This window comes from Frieseomelitta varia, unplaced genomic scaffold (genome assembly GCF_011392965.1).
Source record: "Frieseomelitta varia isolate USP_RPSP 00005682 unplaced genomic scaffold, Fvar_1.2 scaffold_867, whole genome shotgun sequence".
Taxonomy (NCBI): domain Eukaryota; kingdom Metazoa; phylum Arthropoda; class Insecta; order Hymenoptera; family Apidae; genus Frieseomelitta; species Frieseomelitta varia.
The window spans coordinates 244,266-259,454 of record NW_025110664.1 but is presented as its reverse complement, the minus strand read 5'-3'; the positions used below and the strand labels follow the sequence as shown (position 1 = coordinate 259,454).

At 45.0% G+C, this 15,189-nt stretch overlaps 1 protein-coding gene across 1 annotated transcript in view; it reads right to left on the bottom strand.

Annotated features, from left to right (window-relative positions):
• LOC122536710 overlaps positions 1–6,494 on the bottom strand; it is a 45,204-nt gene extending 38,710 nt beyond the window's left edge. The window contains exon 1 of the mRNA XM_043669286.1: positions 5,959–6,494. Coding sequence (XP_043525221.1) covers positions 5,959–6,024 — 66 coding nt within the window. The 5' untranslated portion in view covers positions 6,025–6,494. The remainder of the gene's footprint in view (positions 1–5,958) is intronic.
• Positions 6,495–15,189: the final 8,695 nt, after the last annotated feature.

Sequence of the window (15,189 nt, the reverse complement as noted above, 5' to 3'; positions counted from 1 at the left end):
GTTGCAACCTAATAAAATAATTCATACAAAAAAAAAAAAGAAAGAAAGAAAAACTGTCGGCTGTCTAATTTCGTTCAAACGACCAAGAATCGTATTAAAAACATTAAACATGCCAGTGGCGTGTGGCTCGTTCTAAATTTCCTCGTTTTCCACTTTCCAACGTCCGCGCACGTCCAATATAACGGGCGGCGATAAATTATCGCAAAAGGATTTCCAAGAGAAAGATCGGGAGGGAAATGAAGGTAACGCGGAAAAGAACGGGGCATCCTCTGTCGTGACAACGACACCGCAGCCGGCGATCCGTGCGGAATGGAGGTGCAGAGCTATTTGCACGTCGCGAGATTTATAATGCGCGCCAATTACACGTAACACGCTTCGCTCATTCCGCGGTGTAATTCATCCCGTGTAATTACCAATGCATATTGCGGTCTCTGCGGAAGCTCGGAAGCGTGCGAACCGCGAATTTCGTGCAATCGTACTTCGAATCCCTTCATTCCCCTCCTCTCGCCGCCCTCCTCGCGTCTCACAACCCCCTCTCCATCGCCCTCCTACCCCCCCCCCATATCTCAACGCCATCTCGTCGTTTCGCTCGTCTCGATTTCAATTTCGCCCCTGATCCAGCCTGAATATATCTCCTCTCTCCGCCTACACACACACACACACAGAGCATACACACACACCATCCCTCTTCCTCTCCCTCTCTCTTTGCACGTCACTCTTCCAACCCTCTTCCTCTCTTATATATATATATATATCCCCCGGCGTGCTCCCTCTTTTCTTCGTTTCCACACGCCAGACGACAATTATACGACGCGACCAATTGTTCTCGCGTATATCGCCATATAATAATTACAAGAAAGCTCCCGGCTTCCATTATCCGGTTCGGGATTTAATTCGTTTCGCGATTTTAAATGTATTCCTCCGTCTCCGATTTAGACGGATGCTTTTCCCTTTATCCCTTCTTCGTTCTCTGGCCTTGCGTTTTTTATTTAATGGACGTGACGCGGCAGACGTAATTTCGATCTTTTGTTAAATCCGATCGATCGATAACGAGAAGAACCTCTGCGAGTAATGAAGATGCGTGAAAATGTAATTGCACTTTGATCGAAGCTTTTGATCACACGTGATGTAAAAATTCGCTAGATGGATGTTGAAAGACTATTTGGAGCTTAAGTAAAATCCCGTTAAGAAGACGGTAAAAAAAATAAATAAAATATACAAAGTTATTACCTTTCAAATTCACATTACTAAAAATCTAATCTCCATTGAAATTAACAAAATTAATTCGAACATTCCGAGTATTTTACCAAGCAAACTCTGATTTTCTCAATAATTAATAATATTCGTCGTCCTTTCGATTGTCGTACAATTGACATTTCAAACCAACTTTTCTCGACTCAAATGTCTCCTCGAACAAAGATCTTTTACGCCTATGCCCAACCATCTCTTCGCTAAAAAGTCTTTTTGAACGGCATTCGCGTCAGACCGAATCGCGTTTACTCGAAAAATATTATTTGGAACTGCGAAGAATCAATAAAAGTAGGAGTTCCAGGTGTAACGAGCTAGCCAAACAATTGAGACCGACAATGACAGGCAAACATACCGGTCACTACAGAGATATACACCTTTTTCTACTTTTTCTGTCTCTCTCTCTCTCTCTCTCTTTTTTCTTTCTCTCGCCTTTTGAGATCCATGCACCTGTGTTTACATTGCAGGTACTTGTCAACAATCGACTCGTCCCTTTTGTAAATTATAACCACGCTGGAGCGAGGGCTCGAATTTTACGATCGCTCGACGTTAATAGGATTACCGGATTAAAACATAAAAAGCTAAGATACCGAGAAGTTGCCCGAAGTAGCGGCGAACTGACAATGGATAAAACACGCTTGTGGAAAGACGCAACGAGGCGGCGTGTCCTCGGGGTAGATTTTATAAGCAGCTCCCATATCGATTACGGAAACCTGTAAACGGCGCGTATTACGGCGATAAAACAGGAATAACCGACTTCCATCGACTTACCGATAGTACGGTTAAACGCAGAATCGTTTACGATCGGATAAAAACGCGGCTATGTAGGAACAGGTTCTACGGCTGCGCTTAGTATAGTTATAGGCTGAAGTAACGAAGATTACAATTTTTCTCGTTTATATGGCGAATATTTACGAAAAGAATTTGTTGAAATGTTTCATCTTTACGACGAAACTCGTGTTCGTAGATATACTACAGCAATTATTTCATAACATAACCTCTTCACAAAACTATTTTTCACGAATCAAGAATTTCTAACCTCTAATTTTTGTATATGTATGTGTGTATATATATATATATGTGTGTATGTATGCTATAGGAATTATATAGAATTCTTTTTTACACACCTTTCTTTCCAACGAAAAAAAAGAAAAATCCAGAACTGCTTCTGTATAATTTTACAGAGTCCTATAGTTTCAAGTAAACGCACATTCACATCAAACGCGTTATAAATCTTTGATGGAGGGGGTACGCGACGGAAAGAAGCGTGTTCGATGACGCGCATATGTTATATGGTCGGGACAATAAAACGATTGTGCAGCAGAACGTCGAATAAAAATGGATCGCCTAAACCAGGCTTTTAAAGCGAGCAGCAAATCTGCTCCACTTTCGATATACCGTATTGGAAATGTTCCAGCAGTTTCAAATAATTCCACGCGACAGAAGCGTCCCTTCTTATCCGGGATTTATTTCCTTCCCGCTCCCCTCCCGCGAACCCTTTTTTTTTCCTCCTCTCACTCTTCCTTCGACTCCCGCCGTTTGCTCGGTCGGTAATCGTCGATACGTCGGCCAACCGGTGTGCCACGGTATAGCAAACATAATGTAATTGCGGATATTGGCCGGCGGCGGTCACGATACACGCATTTATTTTCGTCGTATTCCCGACACGAGCTTTTCCGCCTCGGCTCGCGGCCTGTTTACGGCCGAATGGAAATTTGCACGCCGGCCAAATATTATTCCGTCGGCGACCCCAACGCTCGTTCGCGATCTCTTTCCCAACTGCGTCCCCCCTGTTCAGTCATTCGTTTCGTTTCGTTCGTTCGTTCGTTTTTCGGCCGTTTCTGCGCCACCGTCCGTGTATCCGTCTGTATACAGCGCACCCGCGCTGTGCAACGCAAACACATAAGATATACGAAAACCTCGCGATCGAACGAACGCGTATATTAGATGAAAACAATATACAGTAGTGGAACATCAACTAGCCAAGGGTCGTGATCTTATCTGACAGCTACAATTCGAGGAATTCTTCTCGGTGTTTCTCACTCATTCAATGTTTTTTCATTGAACAAAATAAGTGGCTCACTCCCATACGGTGGGAATAACGGTGGTCTATTAACGAAACAAAATACCGACAAGCTGATGTGACGCAGGCATGCCATTGTTTACGTATGTATGGGTCTGTCATAAAATCAGCGAGTAGTTGAGTCACACGTTTCAAAACACGCAATTCGAGACACATTTCGGCAGATAAGAATTCCCGAACTTCTTCCAGAGGTATGACATTACAATCTAATGTACATCAATCTCGAAATCTTGTCTGTCACGATGTAATTTCGAACAACCACAGATCAATTACTTATTATGAATGAAAGATTGTAAACAGGATACCAATTCGGAAATAACTTCCACGCGAAGTTTAAGGCGTTTCCACATCAAACGTCCGCACGTTTACCAATACCACGCACACATGTCCCTTTCATGTTCAGTAGCTGTGCTACGCGCAGTAAATACGAAGCTCGGACTAAAGGTCCGAAAAAACTGGACGTAGAAACACACACAAAAAAAAAAAAAAAAAGAAAAAAATTAGGTTCGTGTCAATTTCGTCGGACGCGTATCTATACACAGGAGGAGCGCCATAGGTATTTAGCGCACAGACGCGTGAGCAAACTTTGTCTCGCGCGCGAGTCAGAGTTTCTGCCGCGTGTGTGTACTTTGCAGGAAGAGAATGATAGAGGCAGCGACGAAGGGAAGGGCGTGGAGAGAGTGGAGAGGGTGATGGGTGCAGAACGTGGGTAAACTATCGAGAGAAAATAAATACGGGACCGGATTCATTCGACTAACGATCCGAAAGAGTCCGTCTGGCAGAGCGGGTATACTCTCGCGCGCGCGCGACTCGCCTGCCGTCGCAACCGTTCCGACGACCGGCTCCGAAAAAAAAAAATAAAAAAAACAAGAAGGGAAAAAAATCCATTCTGACAGTACTTTTCAGGTCTGCCTTTTTTATTCCTTTTGACTAACGGCGATGCATGAAAGGGAAGAGTAGGGGGAGAAGAGAGGGGGAATGGACGGAACCATAGACCATGGGCTACGAGAATCCATCCGACGGTAGAAAGAGTCTATGGACCTGGCACCCATATACCGGTCGATATATCGGTATCTCGAATTAGCATGGATAGAGGCTCCGACCGGTACTGCAACGAACGAAACTTATCGGAAGCATTTTCGATCGCGAGGATACGCGATACGTGGACGATATCCGTGGCGAAACGAGAATTACGACCTATGTATGTGTCATAGAAATATCGAAAGCAAGTCATTGCGAGATGTATACTGCTGACTTAATTGTATCTGATTTTCGTTTAAGCTCCGTTTCTCGAATCAGTCGGTATTTGTGCACGCTTGTCATTTGCCGCTTGAAAGCTATAACGATGCCAGACAGTTCGATGCTGTCGTTTTTCGTAAGAAAAATAACGTTGTACGTTTATTATAACGAGAATCGTAAGCACGTGTCCGAATCAAAGTTTCCAAGATCTGCCACTTACGCGCTTCACCATGATTTTCAACCAGACATTCGTCACAAGACATTGACACTCAATATTTGTCGAGCACTCGACTAACACATTCCATAATTTGTCATTCAGCTCAAGCGACTGGTGATTCACGTAAGTAAATCGTGCTGTACAATGTTACAAAAATAAAGTTTCAAAGTGTTCTAAAGTTACAAGAACTATTCACGTAAAAAAAAAACCAACAACAATTTCAAATCGAAAGAAAATATTTCTTGGTTTCGTTTCAATAGCGAAAACATCGGAAAAACAGCTTGACTGTTCAAGACGCTTCAGGTAAAAAATAAAAATACGCGCGACGATTGTTTATTACCACGTGCAATTTTTACAACCTTATTCCTTACGACATGTAAAATTGCCAGTCTGTCGTAACCTTTTTAACGAGGAAGGTTAAATTTAATTTCACCGGTTTGGTCGTAATATCCGCGACGAGGAGGACGCACGCACGGTGTGCAAGTACACGATAATGTCGAGGGAAACATCGGTTATGGTGGAACGTTAATCTGACCGCGAATCTGAATGTTTTCACGGTTGCTTTGTGCTGATAATCGTTGGCTATTGACAGCAAGATATAGCGAGGTCACCGGTTCAAGTTAATCGGCCTCGTCACTCCTCATATAATATCCCGATAAATAAGAATTACAATAAACAAAAATATAAAATGTGCGGAGCGGAAAAAAGGATACGTTTACGTTGCCGATTCGCAGAAAAACCGATTCTTTCATTACGTGCACGACCTGATAATTATAAATACGATGATTAAGCATCGCGTAAATGCTAGTTACACGCTCGTTGTAATTTGCGTATAAATAGTTATTGAAGCTCACAATTAATTTCCGTAAAAAGTAGGCGATTTTATACGACTTTTGTACGATCGAAAGTTGTTGGTATCGGTAGCGTCGGATCGAATCACACGGTTCGGCGCGACTAAACGCGAAAATCCAAACGCTCCCCACCTCGTAGAGCTCAATACGAGATGTCTCGATACTTCAAATCCTTTGCCGTTTTATTTTTATCGCGATGGTCGTGCCAGTCATTCCTATCGAGCGTGTATACGCAAGAGGAGGAGAAGAAGGGAAAGAAAACGGGGAGAGAGGAAAAAAAAAAGATCGACAAGCGAGAAAAAGAAAATAAAAGCACTTACCGGGTGCCGTGCCGCAGCTGCCACAGCCACAGCTGCCGCTGCGTTTATACTGGCACTGGGATACATCTTATCGTCAGAGGCCCTCGAAGAGGTTATGTTACTTCCACCCGTCACGACGGAGTCCTGTCAGGAGTAATGGATATGTCTCCGTTATCCTCAGGTATATCCGATGGTATCCCAGGTCATAGCCAGTACGCACTGTTATTCACTGGTCAGCAATGAAAAAAAGAAACAAAGCAATGGAACCGGGACGAAGAAGGGCACAAAGAGAAAGAAACGAAGAGTCTCGAGGCGAGAGAGCACACAGCACAAAGCACTGTCACTTTCGTCTTTCTCGTGGCAGCCACTACTCACTTGCTACTCGTTTTCACAACGAATACACACTGCGACGGAAAAAGCAACGTACGACGCGCGCATGGAATGGGGAACATTCACGTACACGGCGGTGTCGAATCACGTTAGTAGTTACACGACACGAATATCCGACGGCACACACATAAGACGTACACTTCGAGCGATCTACCCTCGACGACGGACGGGTATCAACTAATCAACCGCAGAGTCGAGGGGAAGCTTTTCCCTCTCCTTCTCCCGCACCATCACCCGCTACGCCCTCCCACTGCTTACCGCGACACCACGTGGTCTCCCCTTTGCTCGTCTTTCTCGTCTCGCTCGTTCTCATCCAGCCGCGCGGTCGTCCCCTCTCTTTCTCGCTTTCGCGCCTCCGACAATCAGCCTCTTAGCTCGTTCGTCTCTTTTCCGTCCGGTCTGGTCGGTTGCGCGCGCGGCATGGACGGGCTCTTTCTGTACTACGTTTCAGCTAGACGGCGGGGTGAGGAGGGAGGGGGGAGGAGGAGGAGGAATCCGTTCGTCGCGATCCGCTTTGCATTTTTACTTACACAAAAACGAGATTTGCACGCGGTAGATCTTGCGGTGAGTTTGTAGCTGCATTACGCCGTGCGCGTATTAAATTATTACTCCAGACACGCTGAACATCGCTAACGCGCACCGGAAAACCCATGTTAACCTTCCTCTTTATTACATGCAAATTTGATCGCTTCATAACGAATGCCGCTACCGCGATTCCTTCTCGATGCATTTATTAAATTAAATTACCTGCAGGCATCTGGAATCGTTTTCAAACGATTATCGTTTGCGTTTCGACGCGTGCGAACGTTCACTATAGGTCTATAACCTCGAATCGACTATCGAAAAGAATCGAATCGAACCAAACTACTGCAATTCTCCAACTTCGTCTTCCCTCCAACTGCAAACCGAAAGTAAACAAGTAACAATATAAACCAGACATAAATTTATTTTATATTGCAAACAAAGTTATTCCCTCTTCTCAAATCTCTCGTCCGTCCTTCCGTCGCTTCGTTCCGGTATGGTAACTACAATCGGTGAAAGCCTTCCACCGTGGACCAACGCTTTTCGGTTAGTTTACATTTGTCCTGTTTGTAGTCACGAACCTCTCAGATTGAAGTTTAGCCTGCTTTCGGTTCATCCGTCATCCTCGTCACGCTCGTTTAGTTTCTCTCATTTTCGACCTCGGTATCTCACCGCCAACAGTCGTTTCATCCTCGACCTCTTACTTGTCTCGTGCACCCCGCGTCTCTCTTCGCCCCTCCCAAGCATGTCGATACCCTTCCCTACCCTGCTTCAGCCTCTTTTCGTCCCAGTGACTCCGAACTCAGAGAGCGCGCGCGCGCGCGGGCGTGTGTGTGTGTGTGTGTGTGTGTGTGCTCTACAGTTCGGCGTGTATACGCTGTACACGCGTGCACACCATGTTACAAGCGACCGACGTTCCATCCCCTTTGGAATGGGGTGGTAACCATCGACGACCTTTCCGCCTCAACTCCCTGCAAACAATTATTATCACTTTACCCTTCCTGCACTCGGCCCGGTGACGCTTAATCTTATCGTTATTTAACAGGAGAAATAAGAACACCCGGGTACACGCGGCCGTGAAGGGACAGCAGGGGAAAGAGGTGTTCCTCGGATGGAAGACGAGACGAGGCGAGTAGTTTTAACGAGCGGTGACACGCGAGCCACGTTCGTCACGAAAATTTCGCGTACGCCGGAGCAAATGGAAGAAGAAATTACCGGAGCCCGCTAATGACACCGTGGCCGGGCAACGTGCGCCGAGCGACATGCTTTAGCGACTGTAATTCGAGCTAATCGTTGCGCAGCCTGCACGCGGACAAGGGAGTGCTATTTTTTCCTTTTTTCCTTTCTTTTTTTCGTCGACCGTCTGTCTCTCTGTGCCCGATGTCTCGCACATTCGAGAATTCTCTCTGTCCCCCACGTAGCGTCGCGCATCGTTCGACGACGCTAATCGTGAAATATTAGCGTCACCTTAATCTGTTTATAATATGTATGTATAATTGCAGAGAATTCGGAACGAAGGTTTCAGGAAATAATTGCTCTTTTATCGTCAAGATTTCCGTATCCGTAATAACACGTATAGTACCTTTTAATAAAACGTAACACTAATTATATCGCGCGTAATAACATTTGAAATTTTTGTAATACTTTCTATCTGATTCTTCCTGAATGTTTTACAAATCCTTCGCCTTTCCCGTTCGTTCGCTCTGTCATTTAACGTTCAGTTTAAATTTCATACCTAATTAATCCAGCGTCGCCGGTAAAATTAGGCGGCGATCGAACCGACTGCATCGGAGATTAATTTGCCCTCGATCGGCGGCGCCAATAAAAAATATGGCTCTCGAACGTCGATTCCCGTGTTAGAAAATCGCTCGATTACGCCGATCAAGCGAACGTGTAATTAGCGATACGAGATTTTAATTCGGGGCTTCTCGATCTATTCATAAAGTCGCACGTAAAATACAAGATCGTTCCGAAATCGTTCAGAAATCTGTGCCGAATGATTCGAGTCGGCGCGAAAGCTAAAAAGAAACACGTCACCGCTTGTCATCGAACTGGAACGCTCGATACGAAATTCCTTTGCTCCGCTATCTTCTGACATATCGACGACGCGTTTAACCGGATAGGCCAGCGACAAAAATAGAACGGTTTCCCGCCCGAACGGTTATTACGCGAGCGCGCCATTAAAAGCTACGAATCACCTCTTTTTTTTTTTTTTCTTCCCCATCCCTCTCGCAATCTTCTGCGCTTTTACCTACCGTGTTTTCGAATGTTCGCGATGTAACGCGAGCCGCGACAGATCGCGAGTAAAAACCGGTTGCCTCCGCTCGCAAACAAAATTGAGTTAACACCGCGTTTTACGACGTCGGCTTTGACGAATGGATGACGTCTTCTCAAACATTTCCCATTTCATCGTATTTGACAAACATTTTAACGATCGTCTGTCTTCCCTTCCTTTTTCTACTTCCATTCTACACTTATTCCGTTGAAGCTTTCCGACGTGCAGCTATAATGCTTTAGCCTCTCGCGTTACTCGTTATCTATAATTTCGTTGATTTTTCTCTTCTCTTTTTTTTTACAGGTCTATTGGACTCTGTTTCGTATTTTATATATATATTTTTTATATATATATATATATATATATATTTATTTATTTTGACACAATGTGAACGGACATCGAGCATCAAAAACTAAGCAACAAAGCTCGCGTATTTGCTAAACTGTAAACTGGATCAGACGTTTCTTTCATACGTGATTTCTTTGGTTCGCTGTTTAAATTCAGATTCGTGCTCTTCGATTGTAATTTGCTTGTTGCTAACTATAGGTGATCTACGGACGGTTATTGTTCGAAGAAATAAAAATCTTAAGATTTCTACGCATTCTGTAACATTCTAGAATGTTACGATGGAATCGGATTTCGAATCTTACTCCATTGTGGTATCTTAAGTCTAAGTACATATTACACGGTAGTTAAGATAATTTCCAAGTAGAGAAAGGCATTAGGGTAACCGACATCAAGGTGAACTGTTGGAAAAGGCTGTTCAAATATTTCTGAAACTATTTATGAATGGACACGATTTTTGTCTTGTTGCAGATAGTCCGCACGTGTCTATTACCTTCATATTTTACGTTGTATTTCTACGAAACTTGAAGAATGAATGAAAATCTTTAAAATCCATGTTACTTTAAAATTTATGTCACCGGGATGTACCTGCGCTAGACCTCCAGGTGGGTAATCCCGGGTTAGAATCCCTATACAATAAAACACTCACACAATCACATTTTAATGAGCCTTATAGTCTTAATCTAACGAACAATTTTGAAACTAACCTCTATGGATAATTTTGAAATCAACAAATCCATTGTGGACAATGCGGAGAAGTTGGAATCATTGTTGCTGTTACTGTTTGGAATAAAATCACAATTAATTCGCGTAGTTGAGCTTTTTCAATTGCGATATTGGTCTCGAGAGGAATCGATCCGTGTTTCTCTCTCTCTCTCTCTCTCTCTCTCTCTCTCTCTCTCTCTCTCTCTCTCTTTCTGTTTAAACAGTCACGCAGCCAGACTCGCGTTTATCAATGAGAATATTTAGGATCATCGATGTTTATAGTTTGTTTAACGCGAATGTTTGTCAACGCATGGTTTATTAATGCCGACAGAATTTCTCCGTTCACGTGGTGTATTTATTTACATCGGTCTATTGTTCGGTCGGTTCGTCGGGGGGGAGAGGGTGAAATTGATCGGCGTATGTCGGAATCGATTGCCACGGTACATACGTGATAATTCTAGCGCGATCGAAAGATTACACGATTACCAGCGTAACGCGTCCGGTGCATGCGAATCTCTATCGATTCGCCGAAGAAAAACAGCTTTTCCACGCGTATCTACACGTGTACCCCGTGTATATAAAACAACGTGCCTTCCAACGTTGCCCCACTCGCGCAAAACACCATTCGAATATTAAAACGAAACGTGCTCGTTAGACTAAACACGCGCGTAACACGCCTACTGTAACCCTTCTGCCTCTGGAAATTTTCGTTGGAAAAAAAAAGAAGAGAGAAAAAGATGAAGAAAAAGGAACAGAGGGAGAAAATAAAAAAATCTCTCACGGAAACGAAACTCGATAGAAGCTGAGGAAACCCGATGCAAACCCATCGGTTCAGCACTTACATACATGAAGCGAACGCGCGAACCGGTTTATTTAGTTTCGGAAGGCGGAACGTTCGATTTCAGGGAACCGTACGTACGTACCGTCGAGCGAATTATCGCGACAGGATCGAAGACAAAGCGGGAATGCGATCACGGAAGGCAGATAATCGTGGAATGTCTGACGTGGACGTGGAACGTGACTCTCCTCGACGACGACGACGACCATCGTCCAAACGTCCACGACAACGGCAACGCGTGTGTCCTGTACGAGTTTGTCCGGCTGTGTACGCTTGCTCTCTGCCATGTACGTGCAGTTGCCCGGTTGGAAAACGTGTTTATTGGTTAATTGCATCATTCTTGCCAAGTGCCCGGCTGCCAATTGGCTCGGCCATCAATCGCTACGCGCCGGGCTACACGTCCGCTCGATATCCGGCGAAAGCATTTCGCTCTGTACGCCACTCGCCGCATCGTACATACCTGTATATATGTACGTACACTCGGATCGACCACTCTCCTTAACGATCACCTTTTTCGGCTGGAAAGCGGCCGGGGATACGATACCGAGGTTGCTAGCCCCGGGTCTCCAGCGCGTAATCGACGCTGTTTTGTTACCGGGGATAATTATCAACGGCCGAATAAACCGATCATTGTCAGGTCGGTTTATGAAACGGGCCAATTTTGTTGGCATCGGCTCCGGCGTGCACGGCAAACTTTAATCGAAATGATATTTATTCGAGCAATTTGACTAATTGACGACGCCGACCGATCGGTCATGTAATTCGGATGGTTAAGTAAATTTGATTAGCGGCCAATTCGGCATTGTTTCAAACAGACGTCGAACACAATGACGTTTCGTCCTTTAAGATGAAGATTATGTCACGATGGTTTTAACGTTGGACATTTTTTTGGACGTAAGCTGCAGAGATACAGAGACGTGACGTGAAAATATATATATATATATATATATTTTTTTTTTTCACTAGACGGAGTACGTACTGAAATATATCCTCATATCGTTAACGACATTGGAACAAATAACGCGAGGTGTACTTTCATACTTTAAACGTAATTTTTGAATGAATTTTTAATACGAAAAGGAAACTTGCGTCTCGCGATGCTACGCTTTAGAGGAGAATATACTGAACTGTCGTATCGTGCAAAAGGAGAGTAAATAATAACTTGTTCTTTGAGCGGGCGTAGCATATTTTATATTTAATACTATCTCGCAATTGCAAGCATGTCTTTGTAAAAATTGATTTTTATCTCAGTCAGAGATCTTCAGATGAGACATCTAAATCACTCGCGTTTCAGTAATAACATACGCGACACACGTATTTTTGCATTTTATTCAAAATATGTCGTTGCATTTCGCGAAATATCTAACTCCTAAATATATCTCTAAGCATATTAAACATGATTAAATGCCGAGCATTGATTCCGTTTTATTATACTACGCTGCGATCGTCCGTCCGTTTCGGGGAAACTCGTATATGCACGGCGTTCCGGATAAAAACTTCAACGGGGATCGGTCAGTTTTGAAATTTATACGTATATACATTGGCAGCGGGCGCCGGCGTGTGTTTGGAAAACGATCAAAAAATGATTTTCCGCGAAAACACCTATAACGCCGCGATCCGATGCGGCCGTCACTATTTCCACGCTTCCTGATAACCGACACACGAGCATACTGATATCAGCTGGCCACGAGCGCGAGAATTAATTGCCGAAGCGGCAATAGATCAAGCGGAAAGTTTTATCACCCGGCGCAACCGCACCGGGTTTAGATCGTTCGCTTGCCACTGTTAAACGGAAAAGTTTCACGGACAACCCTCCCCCACCACTCCCCCGGAATCTTTGGGCCCGCCTTGCCCGCAGCTCGGATTTTGATATATGAAAAGTCATTAGAATCCTATCTGAAGTCGTTCGTACGGAACAAAAGCGGCTCGGTCGATAAAACCGGGGCAAAAAATAATTTCTGCGGCGTGTCGATAACGCGGCGTATATAGCGCCAGCGTGTGTACGAAAGCGAAGGGGGAGGGGGAGGGGGGGGCAGGAAAAAAGCGACGAAAAAGGGTGTTCTTTTGGTTCGTAGAAAACGCTTTTTATCGTCCACGCTTCACCTGCGTTCCCGTTTTCTGTCGGCGAATGGGACAAAGGGAAACGAAAATGGAGGAAAAAAGGAGGGGGGGGGGGGGGGGTAGCGACAAGAACGAGAAACAGACTATAACTTTTTAATATATTATCGTACTTCTTTTGCCTCGTTTTTTTTTCCCCTTTTTCTTTTTCTCTTCTTTTTATCGTGCTTTAATCGTTTCCCTTTGTCAGACAACCGCGACGACGATAAACGCAGGCGGCCGCGGCTCGTACGTGTAGTACGCGTACGGTCAGATGCTGTACAGGTAAAATCGAAAAAACCGCGCGTTCTTTCGCGAGGCGAACCTCTTAACAGAGAACGCTCCGACATTGCGGTAAGTGCAAAATAAAAAAAAGGCCTGGCGCGGGTACGATATTAAAAAAAAAGGAAAAAAGAAAGGGAGAAAAAAGAAAGAGGAGGAAAGGGAAGAAGAAGAGGCCGGGAGGAGCGGCGAGAGAAATCAGGAGGAGTGTTTTCGTCACGGCACCGAGGCGAGGAGAAATGACATTATATACCGTGAAGGCGCGATGCAGAAAAAGCTCTTGAGCTTCGAGCAACGCTTCGCGCCCGTTGACGACACCACGCCGCGCCCGGCTACATATATACATACACAGCAGCGCCGTCGTCGACGAATGCAAAAAACTGGTTGAAAAGCTCCGGCTGCCTAGCTCGAATGATCGCCCGGATCCAAGGTACGCGATTATACGCGTACCATTGACGCGTGCAGCGAGCGTTTACGCATTTAGAAGTGGCTCGTTTCTTCTTCACTGACTACCGCCAACTTGAAAGACAATAGCGCAGAAATAACTTTGCACGCGTCGCCGGCAGATGTAGCGGCCGTAACGCGACTATCAATATCGAACGTATGCACGTACTGTACACGTACGTATATCGATGGCTGCACGAGGATCGATTGCAATGAAATTTATCTACAGGAAAGGTTTCATTAGACGAGGGAATAACCGACACATTGCGAATATATGAACGGTTTAGCGATTTTCTGTCGAATTAGATGTACAAATTTGTATCACGTTGATGCTCGATCGGGCGATCCTTGACAATCGATACGATCTCAACGCGCTAACTTTGATTCGACGGAACGTCGTACCAAATCCTTTCTACGCCATTGAGCACTTGCTATGAATTTGTGTATATGTGAGTTCGTTATCGGAGAGGTATGGCTAACGAAGAGGATGATCTTTCGAAGATTTACGAATACGCGACACTGACAATGAGGCGTACATACACACACAGACGTCACGGAAGAACCGTCGACTTGATCTGTAGCCTATGAAAAATCATGAAGCACATTTCTGTCTCACCGTCGGATCAAATACGTGACAATAGCTTCCCGATGCGCCGGTCTATTTACTACGGCAGGAACAGTAAAGTTCCTCGAGTTGCTGCTACGTCGCGGCCCTATACACTGGTTAATAACAAACACCGCGAACTGTTCTCTCGCTTCCATAAAAACTGATCGTCGAGACGAGAGATACGAAGCGACGAGTTCTTTGGAGTGCGTAAAGTACCAAGGGGTAACGCGCGTGCTAAAAGGACGGTCTCGATGAAAGAGAAAAAGAGAGTGGGGGAGAGAAAGAAAAAAGGAGAAAGAAGAAGAAAGAACGAGATTGAGAGTGCGCAACTCTCCTCTCGTGGCGAGGAACAACGTTTCGATTCGTCTTTTAGCGTGCCGATGATCGTCGAGACGCCTTCGCTGCCGCAAAACCATAATTCCCCATTGGCGAGAAGAAACCTCGGCCGCTTCTGACGACCTCGGTTACTTTTCATCCGTCAAAATTCAACGGGCGCAGACACAGCGGTATGTTGAGACGCGTAAAGAAGGAACGAGGGACACCGATAGTCGAGGGACGAAGACGAGGGAGAAGGAAAGGGGGATGGAGCGTATCGTCTGCCAAACAAGGACAGACGGTTGAACACGGTACACGGCGCGAAATGCTCTTCACTGATTTCCTTCTCTAAATATGGCCGCCTTCGTACATCCTCTCTTTCTCTATACCGGTGCGGCTGGTGCACCCCCTTCCGATAACCACCCATAACCG